Raw genomic sequence first — 17,681 nt, 5'->3', positions numbered from 1 at the left:
TTTTAAAAGTGCTTTACTTACATTATATTCTTTTATTTTTATAGCATCTTGTTGGATTTGATCCTCAAGTTTTCTCTTTTCCTCTTTCATTGTTTCAGATTCTGTTTTCCAGGTCTCCTTTTCACTTAAAAAAATAAAAATGACAATACAGTAAACATAATAAAATATTTAACTATAGGAAGAGATACCTATAGATTATGGAAATTTAGTTTCCATAAAATAAGAGGAATCATAACTAGTCAATATCCGATAAGTATAAATTCCACTTGAAAGGATTTATCCTGAAAGTTATATTTTTATTTAAAAAATGAAAGGTAAAGAAATTATTTTATCAAATTATTTTCATTAATCTACAAATTATTACTCTACAATTGTTACAATATAACAATTGCAGCTGAATCTTATAAACATTTTATTAAAAACAGAAAACAATTAAGAAAATAATCAATACCCCAAACTAATTCTGGAAATCAAGTCTCAGTATTCTGACCCTACTCTTAAATTTGAGTGTTAAATACTTATAAAATATCTAGAATACAAACAAAATGAGAAATCATTAGACTTAAAAGAAGGTGTATAAGACATTGTTGCCTACCCAGACCTGCAATCTGCTTGGCATAAACCAATTATGTTGTCAGCATTCTCTTTGAACTGAATGATTCAAACCTGGACATATGACTTGGACAGCTCATTAACCCAATTCTGACTAATCAGATCTAAGTCTGCCAGCAGCCTCTGGAAAAAATTTCATGTAAAAAAAAAAAGTTATGTGAAAAAAAAATGCCCCTCTGGGCTTCCCTGGTGGCGCAGTGGTTAAGAATCTGCCTGCCAATGAAGGGGAGACGGGTTCGAGCCCTGGTCTGGGAAGATCCCACATGCCGTGGAGCAATAGGGCCCGTGAGCCACAACTACTGAGCCTGCGCGTCTGGAGCCTGTGCTCCGCAACAGGAGAGGCCGCGACAGTGAGAGGCCCGCGCACTGCGATGAAGAGTGGCCCCCGCTCGCCGCAACTGGAGAAAGCCCTCGCACAGAAACGAAGACCCAACACAGCCAAAAATAAATAAATAAATAAATAAATTTATTAAAAAAAAAAAAAATGCCCCTCTTCTTCAATGGTCATGGTTCCATCTTCCTTGAACTCCTTCCTGCATCTATTTTATAACCACCATAGGAGATAATATGACCTATACTATAAGACTCCCAAACATGACCTACCCTATAATTAGCTTTGGTTTTCTTGGTAGAGCAAATCGTAGTCACTCTTACTGTTTAAATCACCTTTGATCAGGTATTCTATTACTAAGGATATTAGTCCATTGGTACAGATGAGATGGCAGAGATAAGCACAAACAGGTTAGTTCCCCATGAAAATATATGAATAATGATGACGGTGATGATGAAGAACGATGCTAACAGCTGACATTTATAAACAGTTCATATGTGCTACAATATGCACAAAATGCTCATATCTGGGCATTTTCACATAATTCACTTAAGTTTCATAATAACCCTATGAAAAAGTATTACTATCACAGAATTTTATAGATAAGGAACTAAGACACAAAGCGGAGGTGAACAGGCAGGAAGAAAAAGTAAAAGAAAATATCTAAATATTTTTTGTTACTTAGCTTTAACACGAATATTCTACAATTATATTTATAAAGTTTTGCTAACACCTATACCTTAGGTATTCTTTATATAATAAGCTTTGTTGATGACGAATTACTGCGAATTTTCTGTTATAGTCTTCAAGAGAATCTTCTAAATTCTTTAACTTATTTTCTTTATATTCTAGTTCCTAAAAATTGGTTTAAAAATGAGAATGAAAAAAGCATCAGGATATATTTTAAATTTGAAGGTATAAATTCATATTCCGACAAGATTATAGAAAAATATACAAAAGATAATAGCAAATCCACAAGCAGCACAGGTCATTTCTATGATTATTCTGAACACCTTATGGCATATGGAATGAGGTAATATGTGTAAATGAGAAGTGCTATGAAACAGGTAAAATTATTTTCATCATACAGAATAGTTACAGTAACCATACAAATGATCAGATACAGTGGTTACAAACTTACCTTTAGCCACTCAGTCCCACATACCCTTTAGTGAACATATGCATTCATAGCTCCAGTCAAATTGTCCTTTCCAATTATTTCATTTTGAAGATGAAGAAACTTGAGACTTAGAAAGATCAAGTAACTTACTCAACATTAAAAAACTCATTAATACTACCCTTGGTAACCATTTTCTAAGCACACATGCCAAGCTCAGTGCCAAGTGCTTTACATATTGCAGATCTAACACTTGCAGTCAGGTCTGGCTGACTCCAAAGACCTTGCTACTTCTATCACTCTATGCTGCCTTAGGATTGGGAGTCCAAGTACTTGTTTTGCCACTTTGAACAGGTTTTCAGATTCCAAATTGGTTCTCTAATCTACCACAATGCTTCTCATGTGTTTTTTATATAAAGATGAAAAAAAATGAATCTTATCACAAGTAACATGACAATGCAATACTTCTATCACTTATTGACAGTGTTCCTATATTGCAGAAGAATAAATTCATGAAGAGTGCTAAAATTATAAATTTAAAAGTAATGATATAACATGAATTGTAAAGTAATGTTCTAATAAGTAAATTCTAATACTCAAAAAAAGATTAATTAATATAATTTACAAATACAAATACAAGCATTTGATAATCATAACTCAAGTATATTCACAAATGGATTATTTAGGAAAGGGAAACAGCAGTACTTATAATCAAAAACTTACTTTCATTGATTCATTTTTGTGATTATATTTGCAATGTATGTGATATTACGGGTATTCACACTCAATGAAATAATGAAAAGCATCTCTCATTAGGCCATTCATAATGACTATAATATAGACAGCAAAACTGAGAAACAAACACAGGGCAAGCAGTATCCTTTCTAATTTGCTAACAGATTGATTAACACCTTACAGGGTAAAGGGGAGAAAGAGATAAAAGACAATTTTGTTTAAAAGTTTCTTCTTGTAGTTAACACACAAAAAAAGGAACGATTCTAATCATTACACAAAAAGCTGTGTCAGGCTTTATTCATGTGAATTGCTTTTCCAACCAGCAATAAATAAAAGAGCTCACCTTATTTATACATTACTACCTCATAGTAGCTGCGTGTTATTCTATCTGTCAATCATATATTTCATATGAATGGCACGCATGCTTCTCATTCAGATGAATGGAATAAACTGCTTTTATTCATAACATTCCATCTAATATCAAAATCATTAAAAAAACATTTCACTGTTAATATTCTAAGAACGTAAAGGAATATATGATGATTAAATTATAAAACATACTATGAACTATTTTTGTTACTCACATATAAAATTTTCAGTACCTGTAAGATATGTATTAAATATTCATTCTGAGAATTAATGATATTGGCACTAGATGGTGCTATCCCATCAGGTAAGTCTACTCCTTTAAACACAACATTTGATCCTTCTGATTGTCGTAAAAGACTGGTCTCTTTTTCAAGATGATCTATCTGCAAACGAACAGTTCAGAAATGAAAATCTCATCTCTTACACCCACAGAAAGACAAATTTAAAAGCAGTAACTAACACTTCCTACTGAATATCTTGAACAAGTAGATATATGAATGCTCTGCCAAGTATTAATTAAATTATAATTTAATTTATAATTATTACTACTTAGAAATGTCTAGGAATATATTTAGAATTTTTGTATCCTTTTATGTTATATGGTACTTATTTTTCCACTAATTTAATTTAAAAAATTCAAACAGAAGCTTTCCGAATGTTGAAAGAATTAATTCAAGGGGCATTTTCTCATAAAATAGTCATTTAAAAAAAATTAAATGTTTCACATTAAATCTTTATTCATATGATTAGCATTTTCTTTTATATAATAAAATTCTCACCTTTAAATTTGCTTTTGTCAACTGTTGAGAATAATTTATAGCCTCCTTCCGAGATTCCCTGAGCTCCTGTCTTAATTCTTCATTCCTTCCAGTAAGTTGATCAACTTGGGCTTTTAAATGGAGATTGGCATCAAATATTCCTTCTGCATTCTTTGATTCTATAGCCTAATATATTTAAATTATATAGAAGAAATGTGAAGAAAAACATTAAAGTCATAGTAAAAAATCTATGTTTAAATAAAATTCACATTTAAGCATTTTACTATTCCCATGTGTAATAAAATATACCAAATCTATCTCTTATTTATAAATTTAATTTATAAAATACCAGTTTAACCTACAACAGTATTACCAAGCATACTAATCACTTCATTCTAACAATTAACAATATCTAGCTAATCCAAGTAGACTGGTAGACCAGAAAAACAACTAGACAGGAACAACATGACTAGGGTTCAAATATTAACCAATCTCTTATTTGCTGGGCAAGTGACTTAAAATTCCTTATACCTTAGCTTCCTTAACTCTAAAGAAGAGGAAATAATGTTAGCTCTGTCTACTTCACAAGGTTTTTATACAGTCAAAATGAGATAATTTATATGTAAATGCTTTGAAACCATGAAGCATCTGAATTTAAAGCATGAGCAAAGGAATGAAATAGCTACTATTTAATTAATTAAATTTTTCATTGCTTCCTCTCCATACAGTTGAAGCATACATAATAACAAAGGCAAAGTATGATAAAATAGTGTTATCCAAGAGTGCTGGATAAGCAAAAATAATCTGTCAAATATTAAAATACTATCCAAGAGGCTTCACTGCTCCTAATTCCCCAATAATGGCATATATAAATATACCTGCCCCCATGTACACATACACACAATACACATGTACCAATAGATCTGGACTTTATGGAACAAAACTGTTAAATGCAAAGTAAAGCTTCAGAAATGAAGGCAGAAGACAAAAAAAGTAAGATGAGTAAAATCATATGTAATTTCCTCTTCAGGAGGGTGATCTGGGATTTAACTCAAGGCAGTAGATCTGTAAGAGTAAGCCTTTACCCTAAGGAGATCAGAGCAGGCCATGTGGAGTAATAACTTATACTAATTCAAAGGGGATAGCAGAAAGAAGTAGGCAGAAGGAGGTATTCTGACAGATGACAAAGTAGTCTAGTTAGTTGTCTTGCTGAAAAATAGCAACATGTTATCTATAAGTCCTTGTGGTAAAATGAGATTGAATTAGATGGTGATTAGGGGCCCTGAAAAACACCCTATAGCAATAGAAAGTGAACTTAAGTGCAGAAGCCGGAATTATCTGATCTAAAGTGTCATTGATTCTGATGATTTCTTAGAGGACGTACTGTTAGGTCATTCAGATGGGGCATATCAATCAGAAAAAAAAAATGATAACCCAGAAGAGAAGCAGACAAAATCGACGGAAACAAGACTCGAGGAAGGCCACAGGCTGTCAATTAAAATTAAAAACCTTAGAATCTTTCTGGGCTATTCATTCTGTTTCTATTTGGTCACTAAACAGAGTTTCCCTTGTAGAACAGAGTTTGATCTGAGTATTAGTAGTGGGTAGCATCACAGACAAAAGATGCTCACATAAGAAAGTAAGAAGAATCATTTTAGATACTTAAAATAGTGGAGAAAAAACAAAGTCACCAACCAGAGAAGAAAAGTCAGAATTATAAAGGGATATATAGGGAATAAAGGGAATCAAAAGGGTTTCATAAATTTTGTTAAATGTTTTTCTGCCTCAGAAAGTTTTTAACATACTAGTATCACTCTCTGCTAATAAAATGGTATTATTATAAAAAAAAAAAGTTCCATGCAAAAGGGAATCAAAAGAAAGCTGGAGTAGCAATACTCATATCAGATAAAATAGACTTTAAAAGAAAGAATGTTACAAGAGACAAGGAAGGACACCACATAATGATCAAGGGATCAATCCAAGAAGTAGATATAACAATTAGAAATATATATGCACCCAACATAGGAGCACCTCAATACAGAAGTCAACAGCTAACAGCTATAAAAGAGGAAATCAACAGTAACACAATAATAGTGGGGGACTTAAACACCTCACTTCACCAATGGACAGATCATCCAGACAGAAAATTAATAAGGAAAGACAAGCTTTAAATGACACAATAGACCAGTTAGATTTAATTGATATTTGTAGGACATTCCATCCAAAAACAGCAGATTACACTTTCTTCTCAAGTGCACACAGAACATTCTCCAGGATTGATCACATCTTGGGTCACAAATCAAGCCTTGGTAAATTTCAGAAAACTGAAATCATATCAAGCATCTTTTCCGACCACAATACTATGAGATTAGAAATCAATTACAAGGAAAAAAACATAAAAAACACAAACACATGGAGGCTAAACAATACGTTCCTACATAACCAAGAGATCACTGAAGAAATCAAAAAGGAAATCAAAAAATACCTAGAGACAAATTGCAATGAAAACATGATGATCCAAAACCTATGGGATGCAGCAAAAACATTTCTAAGAGGGAAGTTCAGAGCAATACAATATTACCTCAAGAAACAAGAAAAATCTCAAATAAACAATCTAAACTTACACCTAAAGGAACTAGAGTAAGAAGAACAAACAAAACCCAAAGTTAGTAGAAGGAAAGAAATCATAAATATCAGAGCAGAAATCAATGAAACAGAAACAAAGAAAACAATAGCAAAGATCAATAAAACTAAAAGCTGGTTCCTTGAGAAGATAAACAAACTTGATGAACCTTTAGCCAGACTCATCAAGAAAAAAGAGCGAAGACTCAAATCAATAGAATTAGAAATGAAAAAGGAGAAGTAACAACAGACACTGCAGAAATACAAAGCATCCTAAGAGACTACTACAAGCAACTCTATGCCAATAAAATGGACAACCTGGAAGAAATGGACAAATTCTTAGAAATGCACAACCTTCCGAGACTGAACCAGGAAGAAATAGAAAATATGAACAGACCAATCGCAAGCACTGAAATGGAAACTGTGATTAAAAATCTTCCAACAGGGGCTTCCCTGGTGGCACAGTGGTTGAGAATCTGCCTGCCAATGCAGGGGACACGGGTTCGAGCCCTGGTCTGGGAAGATCCCACATGCCGCGGAGCAACTAGGCCCGTGAGCTACAATTTACTGAGCCTGCGCGTCTGGAGCCTGTGCTCCGCAACAAGAGAGGCCGCGATAATGAGAGGCCCACGCACCGCGATGAAGAGTGGCTCCCACTTGCCGCAACTAGAGAAAGCCCTCGCACAGAAACGAAGACCCAACACAGCCATAAATAAATAAATAAATAAACCCAAAAGTTAAAAAAAAAAAAAAAAAAATCTTCCAACAAACAAAAGCCCAGGACCAGATGGCTTCACAGGCGAATTCTATCAAACATTTAGAGAAGAGCTAACACCTATCCTTCTCAAACTCTTCCAAAATATAGCAGAGGGAGGAACACTCCCAAACTCATTCTATGAGGCCACCATCACCCTGATACCAAAACCAGACAAAGATGTCACAAAGAAAGAAAACTACAGGCCAATATCACTGATGAATATAGATGCAAAAATCCTCAACAAAATACTAGCAAACAGAATCCAACACTACATTAAAAGGATCATACACCATGATCAAGTGGGATTTATCCCAGGAATGCAAGGATTCTTCAATATACGCAAATCAATCAATGTGATACACCATATTAACAAATTGAAGGAGAAAAACCATATGATCATCTCAATAGATGCAGAAAAAGCTTTTGACAAAATTCAACACCCGATTATGATAAAAACTCTCCAGAAAGTGGGCATAGAGGGAACCTACCTCAACATAATAAAGGCCATATACGACAAACCCACAGCAAACATCATTCTCAATGGTGAAAAACTGAAAGCATTTCCTCTAAGATCAGGAACGAGACAAGGATGTCCACTCTCACCACTATTATTCAACATAGTTTTGGAAGTTTTAGCCACGGCAATCAGAGAAGAAAAAGAAATAAAAGGAATCCAAATTGGAAAAGAAGAAGTAAAGCTGTCACTGTTTGCAGATGACATGATACTACACATAGAGAATCCTAAAGATGCTACCAGAAAACTACTAGAGCTAATCAATGAATTTGGCAAAGTAGCAGGATACAAAATTAATGCACAGAAATCTCTTGCATTCCTATACACTAATGATCAAAAATCTGAAAGTGAAATTAAGAAAACACTCCCATTTACCACTGCAACAAAAAGAATAAAACACCTAGGAATAAACCTGCCTAAGGAGACAAAAGAACTGTATGTAGAAAATTATAAGACACTGATGAAAGAAATTAAAGATGATACAAATAGATGGAGAGATATACCATGTTCTTGGATTGGAAGAATCAACATTGTGAAAATGACTCTACTACCCAAAGCAATCTACAGATTCAATGCAATCCCTATCAAACTACCACTGGCATTTTTCACAGAACTAGAACAAAAAATTTCACAATTTGTATGGAAACACAAAAGACCCTGAAAAGCCAAAGCAATCTTGAGAAAGAAAAACGGAGCTGGAGGAATCAGGCTCCCTGACTTCAGACTATACTACAAAGCTACAGTAATCAAGACAGTATGCTACTGGCACAAAAACAGAAATATTGATCAATGGAACAGGATAGAAAGCCCAGAGATAAAGCCACGCACATATGGTCAACTTTTCTTTGATAAAGGAGGCAAGAATATACAATAGAGAAAAGACAGCATCTTCAATAAGTGGTGCTGGGAAAACTGGACAGCTACATATAAAAGAATGAAATTAGAACACTCCCTAACACCATACACAAAAATAAACTCAAAATGGATTAAAGACCTAAATGTAAGGCCAGACACTATCAAACTCTTAGAGGAAAATACAGGCAGAACACTCTATGACATAAATCACAGCAAGATCCTTTTTGACCCACCTCCTAGAGAAATGGAAATAAAAACAAAAATAAACAAATGGGACCTAATGAAACTTAAAAGCTTTTGCACAGCAAAGGAAACCATAAACAAGATGAAAAGACAACCCTCAGAATGGAACAAAATATTTGCAAATGAAGCAACTGACAAAGGATTAATCTCCAAAATTTACAAGCAGCTCATGCAGCTCAATATCAAAAAAACAAACAACCCAATCAAAAAATGGGCAGAAGACTTAAACAGACATTTCTCCAAAGAAGACATACAGATTGCCAACAAACACATGAAAGAATGCTCAACATCATTAATCATTAGAGAAATGCAAATCAAAACTACAATGAGATATCATCTCACACCGGTCAGAATGGCCATCATCAAAAAATCTACAAGCAATAAATGCTGGAGAGGGTGTGGAGAAAAGGGAACCCTCTTGCACTGTTGGTGGGAATGTAAATTGATACAGCCACTATGGAGAACAGTATGGAGGTTCCTTAAAAAACTAAAAATAGAACTACCATATGACCCAGCAATCCTACTACTGGGCATATACCCTGAGACAACCATAATTCAAAAAGAGTCATGTACCACAATGTTCATTGCAGCTGTATTTACAATAGCCAGGACATGGAAGCAACCTAGGTGTCCATCGACAGATGAATGGATAAAGAAGGTGTGGCACATATATACAATGGAATATTACTCAGCCATAAAAAGAAACGAAATTGAGTTATTTGTTGTGGGGTGGATGGACCCAGAGTCTGTCATATAGAGTGAAGTAAGTCAGAAAGAGAAAAACAAATACCGTATGCTAACATATATATATGGAATCTAAAAAAAAAAAAAAAGAAATGGTCATGAAGAACCTAGGGGCAAGATGGGAATAAAGACACAGACCTACTAGAGAACGGACCTGAGGACACGGGGAGGGGGAAGGGTAAGCCGGGACAAAGTGAGAGAGTGGCATGGACATATATACACTACCAAATGTAAAATAGATAGGTAGTGGGAAGCAGCCACATAGCACAGGGAGATCAGCTCGGCGCTCTGTGACCACCTACAGGGGTGGGATAGGGAGGGTGGGAGGGAGGGAGACACAAGAGAGAAGAGATATGGGGATATATGTATATGTATAACTGATTCACTTTATTATAAAGTACAAAGTAACACACCATTGTAAAGCAATTATACTCCAATAAAGATGTTGAATAAAAAAATTTTTTTAAAGTGTATGGAGACACAAAAGACCCCGAATAGCCAAAGTAGTCTTGAGGGGGAAAAAATGGAGCTGGAGGAATCAGACCCCTGACTTCAGACTATACTACAAAGCTACAGTAATCAAGACAATATGGTACTGGCACAAAAACAGAAATATAGATCAATGGAACAGGATAGAAAGCCCAGAGATAAATCCACGCACCTATGGTCAACTAATCTATGACAAAGGAGGCAAGGATATACAATGGAGAAAAGACAGTCTCTTCAATAAGTGGTGCTGGGAAAACTGGACAGCTACATGTTAAAGAATGAAATTAGAACACTCCCTAACACCATACACAAAAATAAACTCAAAATGGAATAGACACCTAAATGTAAGACCGGACACTATAAAACTCTTAGAGGAAAACATAGGAAGAACACTCTTTGACATAAATCACAGCAAGATCTTTTTTGATCCACCTCCTAGAGTAATGGAAATAAAAACAAAAATAAACAAATGGGACCTAATGAAACTTAAAAGCTTTTGCAAAGCAAAGGAAACTACAAACAAGACAAAAAGACAACCCTCAGAACGGGAGAAAATATTTGCCAATGAATCAATGGACAAAGGATTAATCTCCAAAATATATAAACAGCTCATGCAGCTCAATATTAAAAAAACAAACAACCCAATCCAAAAATGGGCAGAAGACCTAAGTAGACATTTCTTCACAGAAGACATACACATGGCCAAGAAGCACATGAAAAGCTGGTCAACATCACTAATTATTAGCGAAATGCAAATCAAAACTACGATGAGGTATCTCCTCACACCGGTTAGAATGGGCATCATCAGAAAATCTACAAACAACAAATGCTGGAGAGGGTGTGCAGAAAAGAGAACCCTCTTGCACTGTTGGTGGGAATGTAAATTGACACAGCCACTATGGAGAACAATATGGAGGTTCCTTAAAAAACTAAAAATAGAATTACCATATGACCCAGCAATCCCACTACTGGGCATATACCCAGAGAAAACCGTAATTCAAAAAGACACATGCACCCCAATGTTCATTGCAGCACTATTTACAATAGCCATGTCATGGAAGCAACCTAAATGCCCATCAACAGACGAATGGATAAAGAAGATGTGGTACGTATATACAATGGAATATACTCAGCCATAAAGAGGAACAAAATTGGGTCATTTGTTGAGACGTGGATGGATCTAGAGACTGTCATACAGAGTGAAGTAAGTGAGAAAGAGAAAAACAAATATCGTATATTAACGCATATATGTGGAACCTAGAAAAATGGTACAGATGAACCAGTTTGCAGGGCAGAAATTGAGACACAGATGTAGAGGACAAACGTATGGACACCAAGGGGGGAATGTGGCGGGCGTTGGGGGTGGTGGGATGAATTGGGCGATTGGGATTGACATATATACACTAATATGTATAAAATAGATAAGTAGTAAGAACCTGCTGTATAAAAAAATAAAATAAAATTCAAAAAAAAGTATTCAACTATTGACTAGTCATCATAAAAAAAAGCAATTCAATGAATAAGACTTTTTTCTATATAAATCAAGCATAGTATAATAATGCATGTTAAGTATGTTCAGATTATGTAAATGACATAGATTTAAATATTAAGAATCTAAAAATGTATGTTTTATTCAAGTTTATATAACAGACACTCATCAATACTGTAGAACTCTTAAGTCCCTATATGGTAAATATAAATAGAACATCATTTAATGGCTAAAATCTTTCTCATAGTAATTCTTAAGTCTTTAAATATTCAAAATATTCTTACTACATACTATTACACTTCTAGGTTTGTGGTGTAAGGTCCTAACAGACCTACCCTCCCACATTTAACAAGTGAATACAAAAAACTACTACATAAAAGTTCTAGAAAATGAACAAAAGCAACAGATTTTGGAGGGGACTTGAAACTTGGAAGACAGGACTAGCAAGCAGTAAATTTGTTGTTTTTAAGGCTTAACTGTGAGGGCAAGCTGCAGTTCCAGTGACCTGTCTTCTTTCCGGCCTAAAAACCAGAGGATAGGGCCCAAAGCCACAGAACAGTGAGAGGGGAATTCCAGAAAGAAAAGCACCAACAAAAGGGATCTTCAAATTCTGTGTAAAAGCTCTGCCAGGTCTCAAGCTGACCGTTAAAACAGAAAAATGGAGATGACAGAAGAAAGTATCAGTGAACTTGAAGATAAATCAATGGGAATTATCCAACTGGGAACAGAAAAGATAAAAAATTAGGAACAAAAAAATGAACAGAGCCTCAAGGAGTTGTGGGACAATATCAAAAGGTCTAACATGTTTCACTGCGTCCCAGAGAGAATGAGGCAAAAAAATGATTGAAGAAATTAATGGCAGAAAACTTCCCAATTGTGGTGAATAGCATAAGTTAACAGATTCAAGCTCAGCAAACCCCAAACAAGCTACACACACACACACACACACACACACACACACACACCCTTGGCACATTGCAGTCAAACTGGCGAAAACCAAATAAAAAGAGAAAGTTTTGAAAGTAGCCCAAGAAGAACTACACATTTCATACAGGAGAACAATGACTCAAATGACAACAAATGTTTCATCAGAAACTGTGGAGATCAATGAGAGTGGAACAACATCTTTGAAGTGATGAAACAACAAAATAAAACCATTAATATAAAAATAACTTACATTAACTAGTCTTTCAAGACTGGGAATAATTAGAGATGTTTCCCCTCCTTTAACATCAGGATCTTTCTGCATTTCCTTAATAGCTTGCAATATTTCTTTCATACCTTCTTCAAGTTGCTTATTTTCTTCAACTAATTCTTTTACTAAAATGAAATATTTTTTTCATTGAATGAATAGATTTTTTTACAATTTACACTATGCTATATAGATGACAAATATTTCACATACAGTAAAAATAACCCATTTATAAAATGCAAATACAAATAAATGTACAAAAATTTCAACTATAAACCCAATGTGTGAATAATGAAGTTAAGTCGCACACCTATTTAAATCCTGTGCATATACGTATATATCTCATGGCTGAAAGAAATAAATCATAAGCATACTTTGCCTTTACTTTATATTAAAAATTTCTTAAATTTGTTTTTCTAACTGCACTTTCATTAGAGAATAAAAGAGAAAAATAGACTTACTTATCATCACAATAAATTCAGATTAATAACATGCTCTGAAAATGAATATAGCAAGGTAAACCAAATAGATGAATGAGAGACTGAAGTCTATACATTATAGAGTTAGTTAAGGCTAAAACAGACTAGAAAACAGAATGTAGTAAAGTCCTTTCAATCCCATAATTTTCAGTACAAACTAAATAAATAAGAAAAATAAGAGATAATAGTGACTTACATTTATTCTGAAATTTGGCTACTATTGTTCTACTTCTTTCTAAATCTCTTTCCTTTTCAATTAGTTCTCTTGAAAGAAATTCATTCTAAACAAAACATAAAGAGAAAAAAATTGATTTTCTAAAAAAATGACAATAGTTTATAGTTTTGAAGTTTAAAGAAGTTTGACCAATCGAGGTTTAACACACCCACAGCAAGGTACAGAAACGTAGCAGCACTCACAAAAATAAAATAAAATCTAAAAGGTAAAACAGATAATGATCCTCCTCCCACCTTCTCCCTCCCCCACCCCACACCCATGGCAAAAGGCAAACAGATAAGGAAGGTTTTTGTCTTTGGCACCACAATCATCTCTTTTAATGATCTGCCTTTACACTACCCGTTCTGCCTGGCTTCTATGACATTCAAGTTCTATTTCTGCATTTCTACTCTGTGCTTCTTTGATCAATAAATCCTGTGCTATGGCTTCATTCTAAAGAAACATTTAATAAATTAGGCAAGTCAATGAGTTCATTTCAGATGTATTGCATTTTTAGATCTTTTAAAAGACAGAATGTGTATAAATTAGTGTTAATGTGCAAACATAAAAGAATTCTTATTATAATTGCTACTTATCGAATTTTGTTAGAGAAGTCATAAAAAAGAATTAAAAAAAAAAAATCTCAGGGATGTAATTTGGAGGAGAGCTCACCTGAGATCTAAGAAATACTAGTTCTGTCCGTAGCTGTTCTATAAGATTTGCAAGTGGATCTATCTGAGATAATTTTGATTATGCAGTAATTGGCACAGGGTCCAGAACATTAACTTCAAGTTTACTTTTCAAAATCTCTGTCTGTACAGGTACTTCACTTTTTCCTACATCTTCTTTGAAATTGGTATCAGTTTAGTAGTTTATTGGGGTATGAACCTGTTCATCTTCTGATGTTGCTACTTGTGATTTAGCCACGTCAGCTCTATTTTCATGAATTTGTTGACAAAGTTTTGCAGATTTTTGCCTAAGTGATAACTTCTGCATTAAGTCTGAAGCTGTTGATAAGGCTCGTAAAGAAGAATCACTTTTTTGTGTGAAATTAGTCTTCTCAAGTGCCTGATGGCTTCCTGATACTTTCTTCATAGACTCATCAGAAACAGAGTATAAATGGTCATTTATTTCTTCATGATTCTCCCTACTAAAGGTATTGACTAATGATTCTAGATTTGTTAAAGACTGTAGACAGGGTGCTTTAAAAATCTCCCTTATTGTAATAGTTTCTGGAGGTGAAATATTATCTTTCACTTGTATAGATGGAGAATGTCTAGTTAAAGAGACAAAAGGATCCACTTCACTTTCTACACTATGACGAATTTCAGATAACATTCTTGATAATGATCCTATAGTCATATTCTCTTCAGGCTCATTCTGATATGACTGTGGAGTATTGAATGATGGTCTCCTATGCGGCAGCTCCACTTTATCTGAACTCCTAATCTGTATTCAGAGTAAATAATGTCTCATTAATGAATCTTGGGATTGACAGGTTATTGAAATAAAACATTTTCCTTTTATTTAACAAGTATAAAAAGAAGCAATGTCCAAAATGAGATAATGGGGGCAGAAATGAAAGCCCTGATAATAATATTTTTCTTTATTCTCTTCACCATAGCAGTACCTTACTATTTACCTTTGATTGTGCTTCACTCATATTTTTGAGGCTTATGAAATCAAATTTTCTTTCTCCCATTTTATTCTCTTGAGAAAAGTTTTCAGTTAGGTTCAGGTCCTCAACAGTTAATCCTACATATAAAAGAATTAACAAATGAGAAACATAAAAATAACTCTGCTATTATTCCAATACTTTAACTCTTAAAAACTAGAATCACGTTTTAACTCAAACAAAAGGTAGAATAATTATTTCCAAAATCCTTGATCTATATGTAGCCTCCTATACAACTTCCTGATTTAGCTCACTTTTAATAAGATATTAATGAGTTGTTTATTTTTTGATATTGAGCTCCATGAGCTGTTTGTATATTTTGGAGATTAATCGTTTGTCTGTTGTTTCATTTGCAAATATTTTCTCCCATTCTGAGGGTTGGCTTTTCGTCTTGTTTATGGTTTCCTTTGCTGTGCAAAAGCTTTTAAGATACAATGGAATATTACTCAGCCATGAAAAGAAACGAAATTGAGTTATTTGTAGTGAGGTGGATGGACCTAGAGTCTGTCATACAGAGTGAAGTAAGTCAGAAAGAGAAAAACAAATATCATATGCTAATGCATATATATGGAATCTAAAAAAAAAAAAATGGTATTGATGAAACTAGTGGCAGGGCAGGAATAAAGACGTAGACATAGAGAATGGACTTGAGGACACGGAGGGGGCGTTGGGGGAAGCTGGGGCAAAGTGAGAGTAGCATTGACATATATACACTACCAAATGTAAAACAGATAGCTAGTGGGAAGCAGCAGCATAGCACAGGGAGATCAGCTCGGTGGTTTGCGACGACCTAGAGAGGTAGGATAGGGAGGGTGGGAGGGAGGTTCAAGAGGGAAGGGATATGGGGATATATGTATGCATATGGCTGATTCACTCTGTTGTACAACAGAAACTAACATAGTATTGTGAAGCAATTATACTCCAATAAAGATGTATTCAAAAAAATAAATAAAATAAAATAAAAATAATCTTAAAAAAAGATATTAATGAAAAACAATTACAAATTTTATCTTCTCTATCATTCTTTTCCCATATTAATAAGTACTAAAATAGTTAAAAGACACATATTAAGAAAGTAGATAAGAATCATGAGTAATGATTAAATTGCTTAATATACTAATAAATTACGAAGTTTTGCCCTTCTAGAAATTTTTGATGTATTGTACTATAGACAGCATAATGCTAAAAAAAACAAAACAAAAACAAACAAACAAAGAAACCTCTATTATTCATAGATACTTGTGGGCTTGGGCCAAGTTAGAAAAAAAATTCCTTCTCTATAGTCTTACAAAAAAGCACCGTAATAGCTATTAAAAAAATAAACCAACTGTTCTCTTTATATCATGTAAGATAAAACAAAACAAAAAATTGTTAATTTTTATTCAATAAAACATTACTTTCACTTAGTAAAGAATAATATACAATTAAAGCTTCCAATGCATAGCTTTTAAGGAAAAATAAAATATTAAAAGTAATTTATATTGACAAAAATTACTAAGTTTTATTATTACTAATCACAACGTACTGGGATTGTCTAGAAATTAATACAGACTATATTGCAAATTTTTCAAAAGTCCATGATTCTGATGTTTGTTTTTTGTTCACTTATTATTCTTTTAACTGTTTAGATTTAGGACTAAACTCAATGACACCCACTCATACACTCTTCATCAGGCCATTATTTTCATTTAGCAAACTTGTAGCAAAACCACAGTAATATAGCAATACTATTTCTAACATACAGAAAATTACAGATCCAGACAATTCATTTTCCAATGATTCTTTTAAAGGTTTGGAATAACAGTATACCTGAAGTTGCAGTTCTTTTTCCTTTTTCTTGAGCCATTTGACGAATTTTTTTCTTCAGATCAAGTCTTTCTTCCTCTAGGCTTTCAATCTACAAAATTAAAATTGTTAGTATTTTTCTTTATTTCAACCAGGAAAATAACCAATTGACTACTGCACTTGCCTCTTTCAAAAGAATCTGGTTTTCAGCTCTGTACTGCTGCTGTTTTAAACTTTTGCTATTTCTGAATTCAGTTAAATCAATCATTGTCTTTGGTTCAAGGCCTAAAATAAAAAGCAAAATGATTAAAACCTTATTAATATTCAAATGAACTATGAAAACTTCATCCAGCAACTGGTTATCATCAAGCAACTGGTTATAATCTATTTAGCCAGCATCACTGAAGAACGGGGGACTTTTTGTTCAAGAATTTTTCAGGTATTTGAACTGTAACCGTACAAGCTAAAATTTTATCACAATTACTAATGGAAATCTTGACAAAGACAATTATGATCTGTCTTCCATGTTGGACTGTCAGAGAGGTACTATAATGTATTAAAAACAGAAGCTTTGTAATAAAACAGAGTTGGGTTCAATTCCCACTTTCAACTATTAACTGGTTGTAGGGATAATACTATATGTAAGTACATGTGTATGAATGTATACACGTATTTCTTTGTGGCTTGTTGTCAGAGGTATA

At 33.8% G+C, this 17,681-nt stretch overlaps 1 protein-coding gene across 1 annotated transcript in view; it reads right to left on the bottom strand.

Moving 5' to 3' along the window:
- Window positions 1-17,681, bottom strand: part of CEP290 (centrosomal protein 290) — a 105,697-nt gene that overhangs the window by 65,364 nt on the left and 22,652 nt on the right. Inside the window, exons 16-24 of the mRNA XM_061205182.1 lie at window positions 17,165-17,265; window positions 17,005-17,092; window positions 15,163-15,275; window positions 13,503-13,587; window positions 12,813-12,955; window positions 3,944-4,108; window positions 3,398-3,547; window positions 1,683-1,798; window positions 22-124 (exon numbers count right to left, since the gene is read on the bottom strand). Of these exons, the coding sequence (XP_061061165.1) occupies window positions 22-124; window positions 1,683-1,798; window positions 3,398-3,547; window positions 3,944-4,108; window positions 12,813-12,955; window positions 13,503-13,587; window positions 15,163-15,275; window positions 17,005-17,092; window positions 17,165-17,265 (1,064 nt within the window). The remainder of the gene's footprint in view (window positions 1-21; window positions 125-1,682; window positions 1,799-3,397; window positions 3,548-3,943; window positions 4,109-12,812; window positions 12,956-13,502; window positions 13,588-15,162; window positions 15,276-17,004; window positions 17,093-17,164; window positions 17,266-17,681) is intronic.

Source organism: Eubalaena glacialis, chromosome 11, assembly GCF_028564815.1.
Source record: "Eubalaena glacialis isolate mEubGla1 chromosome 11, mEubGla1.1.hap2.+ XY, whole genome shotgun sequence".
Lineage (NCBI taxonomy): Eukaryota > Metazoa > Chordata > Mammalia > Artiodactyla > Balaenidae > Eubalaena > Eubalaena glacialis.
The sequence above is the reverse complement of the archived record's forward strand: the minus strand, read 5'-3'. Positions and strand labels throughout refer to the sequence as shown.